The following is a 16416-nucleotide window of genomic DNA, read 5'->3' on the forward strand; positions in this document are numbered from 1 at the left end:
TATAACGCACGTGCACAGACATTGTTCTGCTCATTAATTCTTTTGTTCAGTGACGTTCCCGCTGCCGTTGCCGTCGTGGTTTCGTAAACTCCCTAATGCATGCTTCAGGAAGTATGAATATTTATGACGTCCGGCTGTTCTACACCATGTCCGAAATGGTCTGGGATTTTCAATATGTTTTACGTTAGTCAATACATATTTTTAACTTTTTTATCGATGGTAGTTAGTTAGTAAGATTTTTGTTAATCCTAAGGGAAATAAATTAACCATTGGCCGAAAAAAAAGCCAAAATATCAAAAGTTGGCCTTAAAAGCCACCACCCCATTAAAACCCTCTTCTCCCCTACTGAAGGTGATAGTTTTGACTCTGGAAGTAAGCCTGGTGTGTGCTGCCTGGCAAAGTTTTAGGAGAATATTTGCTATGAAGTGAAAGTTGAGACATTTCTGCTTAGAAAGAGGAACCGATGTAAATTTGCCATCAACAAGACAATATTTGTTGGCTACCTCATGGCCACGATGGTCTCAGATGAATTCACACAAATAAGCTTGTGGTGTGATCCTGTTTGAAGAGTGCCTGGAATCAAGTCTAATGCAGATTTCGTCGCATTTAGTTTTTTTTTTTTTTTCAAACTGATATTCACACGGCTAGCCAGTCTGGCCCAAGGAGATGGAATAACACAATGAAGCTGGATGGGTATGCCACGAAAAAACCTCGCTATAAAACATCTGCAAGTAGACAAAGTGGAAGGAAATCCAGTCTAAATTAATCCATAGAATTAAAGTCACCAAAGACAACCTTTATTGATATGGTATTAAACGGATGACGAATGCCTCTACAGTGGTGAGCAAGAATCAATATTGATCATACATATACTATCTGTCAGTTTAATTTTGTAAAGACCTTAGCAATTGACTGGCTTTATGCTACCAACAACTCAAAAGGCACTCAAACGATAGATAAAAAACTGTTTGGTAGCATATCTGGCTCGTGGAAAGAAACATCGAAGACAGTTGCATGTAATTTTATGACCATTTTATTGAGATAATACATCTACACTAGTACTGAATGTAACAATGGAGAATATAACATGGCGGCGCAAAGGTATTGATTATAGTAGTGCAGAAAACAAATAAAGTTAAATTTAAAAAAAAAGAAAGCGATATTCACAATCTTTAATCTTAAACCTTACACAACACCTTTTAAAACCGTTAAGTAGTCGCAGTATGATGTGAGAATTTAAACCGATATTTTTCAACTTGGTGAGGCGGTACGTAGGCCAGGTAAAGCAACATCGCATAGGAGGCGCGCTACAAACACTCCAGGCGCGGCTACACCAAGCGTTTTAAAAGTGTATCACTGTGACAGATACTTTTTATTTGTTTTATGGAATCTAAACGAGATCATAATAAAGAAATCGAAAGAGAAAATGGATATCGTTGTTTTTACACCGCGTCTACATATCTGTCGTAATAACGGTGAATGTTTACAAATTTGAATCAAAATTGGAATTACGCTTGATTGCCCAATTCCTAGTCTCTTTCACTTATTTATTTTTTTTTGTTTGTTTCGTTTCTATTATTTTGGTGGGAGAAATATGTCGAAGTACGTTCTTGTTTTAACGTCACAGCCAGACTAGTCCCAGGTCGTAACCCCCTGCGGTTTCTGACCTAACCGGAAGTAATATCTCACATTTTCAGACGGCTAAATCGCAGTGAAATAACAAAGAGATCCATTTTCTTTTTCTATTTCCATATCATGATCTCGTGTAGATTCCATAAAACAAATAAAAAATATCTTTAATTCCATTTTTTTTGTGTACTGTGATAATGATGATAGAGGCCTGGGTACTTGATTCGTTCCACTTCCAACTTGGCGTTCAAAACACGGTCCAGTAGATCCCAGTCCTCCCCACCCCATTTGTATTTGAAATTCTCGGTGTTCATTCCTTTGAACAAACAGAGCAAAAATGAATCAGAGTTGTACAACTAAATGTTCATACAAGCAAATTCTTTCCCTGCTAGCAGAGATTCTTCTCCGGGTGTTCGTTGACGGGAGAAAAGAGACATCTGCCATGGGACGAAAATGGCTTTGATTTAACCGCCGTCTACAGTCTTGGACAGCTCTATTTAAAACGCATGCTCCTTGCGTTGTTCGCTGACCGCAACTTGAGCCCGTTGCGTCTTGCGCATTTCTTTACATTAATTTCGCTGTCATTTATTGAGCCCACAGTGCATGGCGTGCTCATCGACGTGCTCGAAAGAGGTCAGTCTTAAAGAGTCACAAGTTTGCGTTCTTCCGTTTTGGATAACCTCGACGATGGAAAAATAAAAAAATTGAGTGACGAGCATTTGAAAGCCCTTTGAAACGGGCGAGACACGTTTGCGTGCTTGCCGACCGGGCATGGGAAAACTCTCATCTACCAGATTGCTGTGCTAGTTGTAGGAAGGGAAAAGGGGAAAATTCTGCCATCTAAATATAACCCACTTGTTGTGGTTGTTTGTCGATGAGAAATGTTTGTCTTGTTCGAGAATCAATGTTCTATTTATAACTGAGTTCACCTTTCGTTTACAGCATTTGCAAACCCGTCGGGATGACAAGGAAAAATCTGGCGACTCTCCGAGACGGACTATTAAATTTTCTTTGACTTCTGCAGTTGTGGTTGTGTTGAAAAGCTTCCCTGTCCAGATAACTTGAAGTTAATACCACAGTTCAGACAACAATTATCTCTAGATGATTTTTGTACTTTTTTAAGCGCGTTTTGGCGATCTAGTCGATATTTTCCTTTGTTTTCTACACAGTGAGTGTGGGACATAGCGCGCCATCTGCGTGGGTTTTTCGAGCCAGTTTGAGTGAAAGGTTTTATTTTCGTCACGCGCTATGAACATCACGTGATGGCTCGGTCGCTAAGCCGCGGAGCATACTAAAAATAGCCACTTTCGACCCATGGTAGAGGTCTCTTTTCTCCCGTCAGCGAACACCAGGAAAAGAGCCTCTGCTAGCAGGGAAACAAATTCTCTAAGTTTCTAAAAGAATTTTGTTAGTTCAGTTTTACTGTGTCAGGCTGCAATAAACAGCTCATCAGAATCCACTTTTATTCCGTGTAGGAGAAAGGCAATGTGGGAGTAAATCAAATGTCAATATTTTCCCTTCAACCCAAAACAATGCACAAGCCACTGCCCACATAGAGTCTTTCGTGTTTTCAGTGCACTTTTATTTTCTAATTTCGTCCTGTCTTTGAGCAACCAGCAACAAAATTTTCGAGATCTTTCGACATTCATGCAAGCACACTAACAAACCGCCAGCACCTCCACCTCCCCCCCCCCCCACCTCCCCCCTTCGGCCTCCAAACTGCTTTTATTTTGCTGGGGCCTTGGGCGAGTGATATTTTTTCAATTTGCAATTCGTCCGAGGTGGCATAAGTATCGAACTGTGTTAAGTCGTTCATTATTCCGCTGTGCCACGCCCACAAAACAAAGACAACGTACGACAAGCAGACCAGAACGCAGAAAAAACGGTTGAATTTGGATTCCAGACATTTGAGAACACTCGAGAAATGTAGAAAACACGAGCCGCAGGCGAGTGTTTTCTACATTACCCTCGTCTTCTCAAATGCCCGTCGTGTTTTATCACAGTGTAATACACGGCTTAGGCTTCTTTATTTGCTTTATGATATAGATTTTATACGCGCAAATCAATAAAACACGCTTTTTTCTGTGTTTTCTACTCTGATAAAACATGGGTTTTTGACCAATCAGAGCGCGCGCAGGGTCTTATCTATATTATAAAACTCAATACATCCAGAGAGTGACATAGTTCTATACTGTGTGGTATGATTTTTTTTGTAGTGCGTTGTCTCCTTAAGATAAGTATAGTGATCATTCTACACACAGTGGGACCACTGAGGTGAATTACAATTAATTGTCTGCTCGATTGATAATAGCAATAATAGGTTTTTATTCTTATAATGCTATATTAATTATTAGTTAATTTAGCTAGGCAGACTTAGGTATTATACTTTTAAATTGTGCCGAAGGAATTTTTACCGTGTGTAAATAAAGTTGTCAATCAATCATTCAATCAATCAGTCAAGTTTTTCAAGCCGCGAACAAAGTGTTTAACCGTCGTTAGAAATTTTATCAGGAGAAAAACATGTTAGTCATATCTCGTCAGTCGGTTAGAGGCTTTGCATTGTGGTAATATTGCAGTTCAAGCTTTGTCCGGCATCGAGATCATTAGGTTGTTCTTCTGATCACGTTCTTAAAAAAACTGAATTCCACTTACCTCCAATCTTTGTCCAGTCAGACTTGTATATACCAAGCAAGCCAAACCCATTAAGTTGCCAGAAGCCTCTGTGTTCAGCAGACGAGCTGCCACAATCTAAACGACCAACTACAGGGAAATAGGCAATTCGTCCCTCAAAGGTGTTCTGAAAGATGAATGACAAACTGATAACGTTGAGCATGTAGTAGTGGTACAACGATTTCGAGTCAAAGTACATAAGGGACCTAGAGAAGGCTAGCACCAATAGCACTGGTGCATTACATTAAACAAGCGGACCCATACAGAGTAAATCCTATCACTGTAGTTTACGCTTATCCGAGAATCTTTGTACCCTAGCCTCTAATACGTCTGCTCTCCTTAACGAGAGATCTGCAATGATTACATTTTTTTTTTCCAGCCAATCAGTAGCGGGATAGTTCCAAGTGCCCTGTAGCATCGTCATCAGCATTCTTATTTACAGGCCTCTTTCAGTTCTACACTTGTTCTCTAGCAGTTGTCCAATACACTGTAGATATGGTCAGACATGATTTTTGTTGACTTGTTGAGGTCTGCATGCACCATGAGGAGCCTGGTGGAGAGCAAATGTTCTTGCAGGCGCCTCCTCCTCCTCCTCCGTACCATGCGACATCCACGCACTTACAGAAACTAGGAACATTTATTCACACTAAGTAAAATGTTTATTCTACACAGAAAACACCGAACACGCCCTGTCTTAGTTCAGTTCATCAATCCATTAAAAACTACGAGCAATCTCAGAGAACAATGGAGAAGATCATCGAACACTGCGCACAACTTGAAAAAGCGTGACATGAGGAGGAGACGTTGGAGAAAACATGACACTAGTGAGGCAACCCCTGGTTCCCACACCCTCTCTCTTTTCCTAGTGGGCCGTGCTTTCGTACCCTCTTAGGTCACGCATTCGACCTGTTCGCTAACATTGCTGAAGACTCTTACAGAGCCTGCTTCTAATGTAATTACATTTGCACTTTATTACCTTTCTGACGCTGCCCACAATGTCTACGGGCACATCGATGTGAAGATCATACAGAAACAGTATATCATGCTCGCTTGGAACACGTGCCACAGCCTCGTTTAGCGCGAGTGTCTTGTAAAATTTACCCGTCATGTTAACAATGGTGTGTCTGCTGCGGAACAGAGAAGTGTTAAAAGCTTCGGCCATATCAACATCCTGGCTTTCAAAGTCGGCAACAACTACGTGAAAGTTCGTATCACCGGTTAATAAGCTGGCAACAGTGAGTTCATTGATAAAATGATAGACCCATCGTCCCTGGTCTTTGACAGGAAGTATGAAGTACACCATGGCTTTGCTGTTCCAGTTGATTCCTTCTGGAAAACACAATTCGTCACTTCCCTTCTTCTGATAGACGTGTTCTGACAAGCGAAATGATTTCTTACTATGCTGTAAACCAAGTTCCACGTCGACAGAGAAGCGATCACCATAAACTGGATCAGACTTCTGCGTTACTCTGTAAATTCGCTTTAAAAAGAAATCCCTGGAAGAAAAACGAGACAAATTAAGTCATTAATCACTCAGTCGGTCGGTCAGCAGGTCGGTCGGTCGGTTGGTCGATCAATCGGTCGGTCGGTCGGTCAGTATGTGGTGGGTCGGTCGATCGGTGTGTCGGTCAGTCAGTCGGTCGGTGTGTCCGTCCGTCCTTCGATCGGTTGGTCGGTCTTTTAGTCAAGTCGAGCAAGCAAGGTCGGGAAGGCATGCTAACAGGTAGGCAAGCAGGCAGGCAAGGCAAGCAGAAACCTAAAGAAGTCAAACATCAGGTTCTTAATAGAATAATTCGTATTTCAGGTATTTGTTTGGCTTCGTTTGTTTTATTTCTCGTGTTCGAACATGTTTCGAAGCGAACTTGAGGTAAGCCTTTGGGTCGCTCGTAAGGTAATTACACTGCAGAGATGAATTCGAATTAAACCCTTTACAAAGTGATGAGTCCGGCGTGGTGAAGGTTTGTGAGTTGTGTCATGCAAACAAAGGAATATGAACTCCGCTTACCCAGCTAAATGTTCTGTATTTGTATCACAAACCATCATTTTTGTAATTAATGAACTTCTCAAACAATATGACATCAGTCCCCAAAATAATGTAAATACAGGTACAAAAACTGAATCAAGAATAATCCACAAGGATATAGCTTGAAAACAGAAGAAGTTGATCTACTCTTGCATGAAAACAAATTACATGAAAATAATGTGATCTGTGAAACCGAGTTACAACATAGCTTGATCAAAGTCGCGCTATCAACTCAGTATACGTTAGCGTGCATGTAATCCATTACAACGTAGCTTTAGAGAAGCGCGCGTTCTGATTGGCTAATACGCAATATACAATTTTTTTTATCTTCGAGTGTTCAACTCGATATCTCACGAGTGCGCGCAGCGAACGAGTGACACGCAAAGGTCGTGGGCTCGAATTCCGTTCACAGCCTGAAATTTTTTCAGGTCATTTTTCCAGTAGTGTTATGGCTGCATTCGCATCTTTCATTCTTTCATTATTTAATTGCTACTGTTGGACATCTATTACCACATAAGAAAGAAGACGATACAATTTTTTCTTGACGATGATGTTTACTACTGTCTTCTAGTGGAGTCCCTCGACAGTGGTGACAATAGGACTACGGAGGAGGACGACGATGAGATTCAACCAGAGGATGACACTCCGCAAGTTTCAACTAGATCAGGAAGGCGATCAGCTAGAAACAAAAATTCCAACTTTGTCTTCTACTAATGGTCACTGACATTCAGTACAAACGTGAAAGCCAGTTACCACACTATTATCAATGACAACGAGTGCAGAGAATTTAGTGAACTTATCAGTTCTCTAAACAAATGCACATGTATGTAGCTTGCTTTTGGTAATAATAAAAATAATAATAATAATAATAATAATAATAATAGTAATAATAATAATAATAATCGAATGTTTCCCCAGAATAACCCTTCCTTTGCTGATGTAGGTTCCCCCAAACAGTGCCTGGGTTTGCTGACTTTGCTGGCTTTGCTGTGTAGTGGAAATTCAAGCGACCAAGGCAAACCTACATCGGTGTCATTAATATTCAGTTGCTGGTACTTCCTTGTTCAAGAGAATCCAAGAGGCCGACAAATAGCTTCAAACGACGCCGACATTTTATTGAAGCATGAAGCGAAATTTGTTTCCAAAGCGAAAGTTTTTGATGGTTTTGACATATTTTTGACAGCTTTATGTCGACTTTCCGTTGGCTTTTTAAACAGGTTAGCCAATCCCGTTAGCATGAATTGTAATTTTGGACTTAGATTGAAAAAGGAACACGAGAAAACGAGTCGTATTTTTCGATGAATTGTGTGTTTCTTGTTCGACGCGAAGGAATGAATGACAAGTTTTTATTGTAGAATCTTTTTTGTAGTTGTTCCGCGCGCGGCATCCTATTTAGATTTAAACAGAATTCTCAAAATTTTCAACACTAGGTGGTCACATGATAAAATGTTTTTTGACTGAGTTAGGCCGGGCCGGAGGGGAAAATATTTGTACGTGCGGACCTCGTGCAGGCGAGTCAAATATTTTCCCCTCCGGCCTTCCCACTCAGTCAATAAGTACATAGCTATTTGCCAGCTGGGAGGCCCGTATGGTGAAAAACTGTGACCGAGGTCTTAAAAGCATTTTCAAGGCCAAGGTCACATTTTTTCGCTATACGGACCAACCCTAAGCCGGCAAATAACATATTTAATTTTTTTCCTGCGGTAAAATGGTTTGCAAGTGGGTTTGTATACGCAACATTGAATTGGCTTACGTGCGGTCTACAAACCATCGTAAAAAAAAATCTAACGAGCGAACGAGCGACTAACTCAGATACTAGACAAAGAAAGATGTATTAAAGAACAAGTTTACTTCGAACTACTTTATGTTAGTTGCATCTAGTTCACCAGTTAAGTTCTCAAAAACTGTTTTACCGGAGTGAAAGCTCGTGCAAATTTTGAAGTTTTACTCCAAAAACAATTTCTATCAGTGATTGCGAATCACTCTAAATCAGACCTTTCTACCGTAAATTGAGTAGCACAAAGCGAGGAAATCCGGTAAGTGTATTCCACAGAAATTCACTTAAATACAACAACGATCAGAAAGGTAAACTCGACTACAATAGACTCATTTTTTGCTTAAAATTGTACAGTATTGTACAATACAATATTACGTGCCATTACAGCGCCGAGCTACAAACAACCAAACAAACTCTCACAACTTTAAAATATACTCAATTGAATTTACCTACGCTGACTTTCCTTGCCATTTTAAAGTGAAGGGGGATAAGCTTGCGTTGATTAATCGTCGATAAAAGTGTAAAAAGGGCAAAGAGTGATCATTACCGCTTTTCACTCACGAAAATTGACCAACAAGACAATTTCACCCGCGCTGTTTCCCGTCGTTACCGTGACCGTGGTCAGAGATAGGAATATCCGGACCGCGCTAAGAACCAATCAGATTGCACGATTCGTTACCGTGCCCTCTTGGGAAAAAATGAATCGGTTTATTTGCTGAAAGCCTTAATTCTGGTGCACAATACGGTAATCTTTAAATTTTAGTTTAGGAAAATCTCGCGTATGGTCGGTATCGCACATTATTACATGTAGTTGCATATTACTTACAAAAAAAGAATATTTTACTCTTTATTTATTTTGCTTTTTACTCTTGGTTTTCCCGAACCTTTCCTCGATTGTAATTGGGCTAAAACACTCCTATTTTCCACTAATTTACTTGCCAAGTTGTTATCGGACAGTTTTTTCTCGGACAGTACGCTTGTTATCAGTTCAATAAGCCAATCATATTCAAAGTTGTAGTTTTAATCAACCAATCAGATTCAAAGTTGTAGTTTAAATCAACCAATCAGATTCAAAGTTGTCGTTTAAATCATCCAATCTCAATTTCAGAGCGACACTTATGCAGGATAGAAAAAGTAGATTTTTTCAAACTTTGTCAGGGAGGAGGTTTTTACTAACTTATTTCAAAACCGTAACTTTTAGGTTGTTTGGATTTTTATTTTCTTCGCTTCCTGTCACTGCACTTTTTATTTTCGCGCGCTAATTTTCGCGCTGCGCCCCAACTAACTGAACGCCCGGAAGAGGCTAGGTCAAACTCAACTTCTAGTCATGAAAGATGGATTTATTTGACATCATAATAAGGCTAGGAGCATCAAGAAAACATTCTGTGAGAGATAAATCGACTGCTTTGAATGTTTACATCTTTCAAATATTACATGTAACTGAGCGGTAGCGGCCCTGACCGGAAGTCACTCTTGAGAGTCGATCGACTACACTTAAATCGTTTGAATTATCCCGTAAATCGGGAGTCCACAATCTTCTTCATTCATTTGAGGTCAGTAATTATCATATACTTGTGATCATTTTGTTCCGCTAATAACCGGAAAAAGCGCCAGTTTCACAGGTAAACGGTCCTTCAGCTGTTTACATAACATGTCGAAAGATGGAATGTCGAGAGTAAACCTATAAAACTTATAACTTATTACCTTACAAAATTATAAGGTTTATAAGAAGTTTAAGTCTTGTTCAATTCGTACCCCCAAGACCAATACGTGCAGAAATAATTTGTTCGCGTGTAGATTTGCAGCGGATGAAGTTAATTATAGAAGAGCTGGTTTTGTAGCCTCAGGCTGCAAGTCCGCGCGTACAAGTTTGAGCCAGACGTCATTTAAAGTCTTTCGAGTTTCCAGTTTGCTTGCATAAAGAGAACAGATTAAATTATTAATTATACAACTACAGAGTAACAGCCATTTTTCGGAAGGACGAACGATCGAAGTGTGGTTTCATGACCGATAGAGACACCGTTAATTTTTTGTTTTGTTTGCGGCTTTTTCTGTTTGGTTGCTACACAATCGACCTGTCAAAGTCAAATCAAAGTGATTCACGGCTTTTTGTCTTTGACTTTAATTGAGTTCCAGAATAAAGATAGCCTTGCGAGAAAATCTAAATGACATTGTTTTAAAATGACCATGTGTCGGTTAAACGAATCAGCTCAAAAATAGCTCACAGAACATCGTCTCACAATCGGAATCCCATAAGGTAAATATGTAAAGACTCTCGCCAAAATTCTGGTCACGGCAATTTTTCTTATGCGAGATATGCGAAGAAATTTTTTACCCAAATTTACAGAGATTTGTATCGAGACGCCATGCTGGTGCCCATCCGTATGAGAACCAACATGGCGGCCGGAAACCAGCAGAAACATCTGTCACTGAGTTTTCCTACAAAAGCGTGAATTTATCCCTCGGAAACACTAAAACATTAAAATAATACTTTTTTAAGACATGAACTGTTCAGGTAGCCAAGTTCCCCGAAATAAGTCACTTTTTTGACAATCATGACAGCTCTCTAGGCCGTCATGTAAATGCCGCGTCACGCAAAAGCTTAGAAATTCAAGCGTAGTGTATCACAAAACCAAGAACCCGTTCGGAGCGAAAATTTGTATGAATATTAGTTTTCAGCTGCTCTTATACATCATTAAAGTAAAATCTCAGGAAGATCAATAGTTTCGTTGTTTGAATTTTAGTGACCTCATGTGAAAACCAGCTATAGTGTGCAAATAGCTACAAATATGACTACAAATAAACAGCTCAGCTGACGGGCAGTTTGTCCAGCCTTGCTTTATTTATGAATTAATCTGTACACCATCGAGGGATTGTTGTTGTTTTGGCAATAATAATTTCAAAACTTTTACTTACTTGGCAGTTTTCCTGTAAAGGGCAGCAATCATCTTGTCCACCACTGATTGTATTATTTCTCCATCAGCGACTCTGTTACTCCAGGACCACACTCTTCCTTTGCTTCCCATAAAAGTATCATCTTGAGGGAACACGTTGGATAGATCAACTAGGTAAACCCCATTGTATTTGTCGATCTTGTCTCTGGAAACAACTTGACTTGACTTGTACGTGCATTGTGGAAGATAACCCACTTCGCTAATCAAAGGAAGAGCGAAAAAGTTCGAGAACTTTTCCCATGCTATCTGTGAGATTGCAAGACGCTCAGCAAGTAGTTGGTTCAGGGCATCCTGTTTCGGGGAAACCACGACATCATCGGAACATAGCGATAGGTATTCAGAGCTGATCAGTTTGAAGTCTGTGACGCCAGGATTTGACCAAAAAACTTGCACAAATCCGACGCCTTTGCCTTGTTTATGAATGACTTCGATGTAATATTGACTTCCTTTGCGAAGATTTATGTCGCTCGAAATTTGATTAGGGTATTTATTTAGCTCGTTCTTTTTCGTGCAACTTGCAGCACCCTCAATAAACACACTGGCAATTAGCTGTTTCTCATCGGGATTTTCGCTTGCACTGAGCCACAACTCTGATGAATCATCGGAGGCTATCGCAAAGCGATATGATCCATTCCTTGCTGGGTTTAGGAAACCAACTATCGTTTGACCGTATTCTATTTTGTTGTCCTCGATTTGAAACTCAGAAAACTCACGAATGAACTTCTTTTCGCTTGGATAACTAGGATAAAATGGCGAGTTTCTCAACACTTTCACTTCGTCGCCGCACAAATCGCGCCAGATGGAAACTGTTAGTTGACCTTTTCTTCCTTCTTCACTTGCATCCGTGGAATTTTGTTCCTCGCCAGTGAAATTTACACCAGATTCATCAGTGAAGAAGACACTAGTTCTTCTTGAATAACTAACACTGTTCTTTTTGAATAAAATAGGAGCAAAAAAGAAAATCAAACAACAAGACAGTATTATTACCAGAAGCTTGAGCGGTCTCCTCCGTCTTCGGGAGGGTACAGGCAACCAAAAAGAGTCATGGCGAAGGTAAAACCGATACACGAGCGCGAACATCGTCCGTCTTGCAACCATCTTTTATTTCAAACAGAGTGAAGAAGGTCGGTGGAATCCGGCTTTACCTTCACTAACACCTGTGGACATCCCTTTACACTGAACTGAACTCGATAATTTCGGACATTTTTGGCTGTGCAGACGAAAAGCTCTTACAGTAGTCGGACTCAAGTGGAGTGTCGACAAAAGCTCTCATACAAAGTCGTTCTCCCGCTGTAGACATTGTCGCAGTTTTGTCGCAATTCTATGCAAATCAGTTGGCCGCCAAAGTTTTCTACAGGCTTTGTCATAGTCACCTGTACAGCATAATATTATCCTAGTAGCGCCAACATTCCACTGATCAGTTCTTCAGTATTCAAACAAACGAGCATAACTCGTGCATTACAGTAATTGTAAAGTTTCAACCTGCAAAACATTAGAGCTTTTCCCCATAAAGAACCTTACAAATGGTAGTATGCATTTCACGACCTTAGGTATGTAAATGAGATGGCAATTGTCTCTCGTTCAAGAAAAAGTCGCACGCCCGGATGTAAACTGGCGTGATTTTGCTGTATATTTTATTCAGCTCGCTGCGTTTGTAAATACCTTATGAAACCAGACAAATTTTCTCAAAGCTAATTGTTGCTTCTCAGATAGAGTTGCCTGAATTTCAGCCGCCTCCTCCGCTCGCTAAGTCACTCGGGGAGAGAGATGTCTGAAAGCACTGGTCGATAACGCTTCCGGTGACTTCACTACCCAAAAACCTGGTAGTGCTTCTGATTGGTTGCCGTGTTAATTTATTCGCCCGACTCGAACAATTCAGAATAATTTTATTGCCAAATTCGCGAGTTCAAGATGGCAGAAGAAAATCGCGGGCTAATGCAACAAGACTTAAAGCCGTTTCTGGTGTATGCTCGACATTCATAATAATAATAATAATAATAATAATAATAATACATAATATTTTAAAAGGAGGCCTCCAATCACCATAAGGTGGTTTTCAGGAGGGTCCTCTGAGAAAATAAATGTTAAACCTTTAAAGTACATTAAAATCTAAAATACAATAAAAAGGACAAAATCTATGCGGTAAGCTAACTAAGATTAAAAACTAAAACTAAAACAAGAATTAAAATACTACTCCAAAACTTAATCCGCAATAAGAAAAGGCACTTTCAGAATTTCTTAGCAGAAGCGATGTATTCTTAAACTTGCCTACGGGATATGGAAGGTCCTTAATATATCAGATGGCTCCACTCGTGGCAATTGAACTTTCAAAGCAGCACAGCCGTTTTCCAAACGAAAGCATAGTTGTTATTATTTCGCCAATGCTTTACAGTGGTTATCAGTTATCAATCACACGCGACCCTCAGCACAAAAACGACTTTAAAAAACCTAAAAATTGGTGCACGTCAATCATCTCTGCTTCCTTGCCGACTGTATGCAAAATTTACCTGAAGAAAAGTGTGAAACCTTGCAGCAGTCCACTCGTAAAAATTATCATTTTACTTTCGGTATGTACGGCTAGCTCACTACATTGGCATTTAACATTCCTTGAAATTTGTCGGGTTTTTCAACGACCATTCACATGCATGAATGACTCCGACGAGTCAAGCAAATCTGCACGTGAGCGAACAAATTACTTCTGCACGTATTTTTCTTGGCGCTACAGACTAAACGATATTACCTTACAAAATTATAAGGTTTATAAGAAGTTGAAGTCTTGTTCAGTCCGTAGCTCCAAGACAAATACGTACAGAAATAATTTAGTTCGCGTGTAGATTTGCTTGATCTCGGGTCATTCATGCATGCGAATGGCCGTTGAGAAACCCGATCCGCCTGTCTCCAGTTACAAATTTCAAGTATTTAGTGAACTAGCTGAGCATACTGAAAGTAAAATGATAATTTTTACGAGTGGACCGCTGCAAGGTTTAAGACTGTTTTTGTAAATTTTGTATACAGTCGGTAAGGAGGCGGAGATGATTGACGTCCACCAAAACTAAGGTTTTGTCTAGACGCTTTCTGAAGGTCGCGTGTGATTGATAACCGCTGAGGCCTGAGATAAAATTGCATTAATTACCACATCTGACTCGTGACGTCACCGGACAGCATTATCGCCCAGTGCTTTTAGACCTCTCTCTCCCCGAGTGACTTAGCAAGCGGAGAAGGCGGCTGAAATTCAGGCTACAGATAGAGAAGATCTTTACAAAATCGTTGTAATAAGACTAACGATTCGATCCAACGTTCTTTATTTACAAGATAGCTTTGTCGAGGCTGTTTCTTCTTCGCTGCAGGTCTTAGAATAAAGAAATATATATGGCGTTCATTATAAGAAATGTGCACAATTCTAGGTCAGCTCTTTGAAGTTTTTGACATGAAATAAGAGGCCCTCATAATCGAACGGCCAAGGAATTTACAAGTCTAATGTCATAATGGGTACATTTGCATCTGTAAGGTTGTTATGCGGAACAACTCTATTGCGCTGAAAAACTCTATATGGAAGCGATGGTCGACGTTTTGGTTGTGCGGTAGGCAAAAGGAAAATAATATTTCCCGAATTCATGAACATTTGCTGTAATTGGCGTCCAGACTAGCGCGGGCATTATTTGTCTGTAATGCGCTTGCGCATTAGTTTATCCATGGGGCTGGGGAATAATTTCCATACGTAGACAATACGTAAATACGGCGGCAGGGTGAGTGAAGAGAGAATCCAATGCACCAAAATAATACATAGATGAGGTTTTCCAGGAGTTATCACCCCAAAGGAAGACGTTGCGAGTAAAAGTAGACCGTAAACTTTATCCCGTGGTTGTAACAGACGTGGACAAGATCGGAAAGCGGGTTCACTGTCTTGGTTATAGTGAGCGATACTGATGGCAAAGATAGAAATTTAAAGATTAAAGATGACATTCTTTTCCAGCGGATGGAACCTCTTTTTATTCCTTCTGCTCCTTCTTTTGACGACCGTGCGGAATTATTTCACGCAGAGCTATATCGTGAAATAAAAAGAAAGTTGTATTCTGGCCGATAGGACGATCCAGCAACTCTCATTGAAATTAGAATTGATCAGGATGTATTTGATGGAGGGCTTGCATCAGCCGGGAAATCACGGAAAGAACGAGGAAAGACTGTGTATCGAATTAATTCAAACCAGGCCTTAGACCATTTTCTGGGAGTCAAATGGGATGAACGTATATTCGATGAAAATTTACTTGTTGATACTGCACGTAAAGGAAGGCGATGAATAGCCCGCGAAATCAGACTTTCGGCCATCCTGTCCTTCTCCCACAGCAGTCACGGTCGCGCTAAATGCGAGTAGCAAAAACAGTGTAATACCTATAATTTGAGCAGCCATTTGCCCCATCGAAATCGGCTGATTAAACTGATGGCGAACGACTGGAAGGAATGGAATAGTGTTCTAAGTTACGCATTCGCTCATTGCAGTCATGAGTGGAGGCTTGCAACTTTCACCTTTTAAGTAGCGATGTCGGGAGGAAATGCACAAGCTATCCCCATTAATCACTTCCTGCCAGTTGTTTGCTACCAGTTAAATCACGTGACGGTCCTTTATTTTACAGTGTGGTTGAAGAGGTCGATTTCCACCATATTGTTTTGATGCTGTTGTTTTGCTCATTGTGAGTGAAAACTGGGGAGAGTACCCGTCCCTGGGGAAGGGGCTGCTGTACTTACGTACTTACTGACTGACTGACTTACTTACTTAACCCTATCACCCCTCCCGGGGTATAGGCCGTCGACGAGAGACCTCCAGAGCCCCCTATCCTGTGCCTTTGCCTCTAATTGGTTCCAGGTGATGCCCATCCTCTTGGTGTCTGCCAGGAGGTCTCGGCGCCAGGTGTTTCTGGGGCTACCTCTTCTCCTTTTACCCTGGGGATTCCAAGGCAAGAATAAGGAGATAAGGCTTGTCCCATGGTACTAGCCACTGGCTTCCTCAGCGTGTGCCCTATCCATCCCCATCTCCTTTTTCCCATTTCCTGTTCTCCTGGGATCCGCTGTGTTCTTTCCCACAGGCTGATATTGCTGATCTTGTCTCGCCAGTGCACCTTTAGGATTCTCCGGAGGCAGCTGTTGATGAAAGTTTGTACGTTGGTGACGGTGGCTTTTGTTATTCTCCATGTCTCGGCACCATAAAGTAAAACTGGTTTTACATTTGATTTGAAAATCCTGATCTTGGTGCGTTGGGACAATTCTCTGGATTTACAGATTGTTTGAAGTTGTCGGAAAACTGTCCTGACCTTGCCAATCCTAGTCTTGACATCTTCATCCCTACCGCCCTGTACATTGATGGTACT

General features: G+C 40.7%; 1 protein-coding gene across 1 annotated transcript; it reads right to left on the reverse strand.

The window, feature by feature from the left end:
• Positions 1 to 605: 605 nt before the first annotated feature.
• Positions 606 to 12518, reverse strand: LOC149098757 (beta-1,4-N-acetylgalactosaminyltransferase 3-like). Its single transcript, XM_089278241.1, has 4 exons — positions 11016 to 12518; positions 5276 to 5795; positions 4282 to 4426; positions 606 to 1945 (listed from the first exon to the last, which is right to left on the reverse strand). The coding sequence occupies exons 1-4, from the start codon at positions 12149 to 12151 to the stop codon at positions 1797 to 1799; spliced, it is 1950 nt and encodes a 649-aa protein (XP_089134367.1). The 5' UTR covers positions 12152 to 12518; the 3' UTR covers positions 606 to 1796.
• Between the last annotated feature and the right edge of the window lie 3898 nt (positions 12519 to 16416).

The sequence above is a fragment of the Orbicella faveolata genome, unplaced genomic scaffold (genome assembly GCF_042242905.1).
Source record: "Orbicella faveolata isolate gen_17 unplaced genomic scaffold, um_ofav_v1 contig_46, whole genome shotgun sequence".
Taxonomy (NCBI): Eukaryota; Metazoa; Cnidaria; class Anthozoa; order Scleractinia; family Merulinidae; genus Orbicella; species Orbicella faveolata.

What these genes read in the sequence shown, in the direction of transcription:
- LOC149098757 (XM_089278241.1), bottom strand. Translation starts at nt 12,151, where the DNA reads ATGGTTGCAAGACGGACGATGTTCGCGCTCGTGTATCGGTTTTACCTT. An exon ending in TTGTGGGCAGCGTCAGAAAG is followed by an intron (nt 4,427 to 5,275) that starts GTAATAAAGTGC and finishes TTCATCTTTCAG; the next exon opens with AACACCTTTGAGGGACGAAT. An exon ending in TGACTGGACAAAGATTGGAG is followed by an intron (nt 1,946 to 4,281) that starts GTAAGTGGAATT and finishes GTTTGTTCAAAG; the next exon opens with GAATGAACACCGAGAATTTC.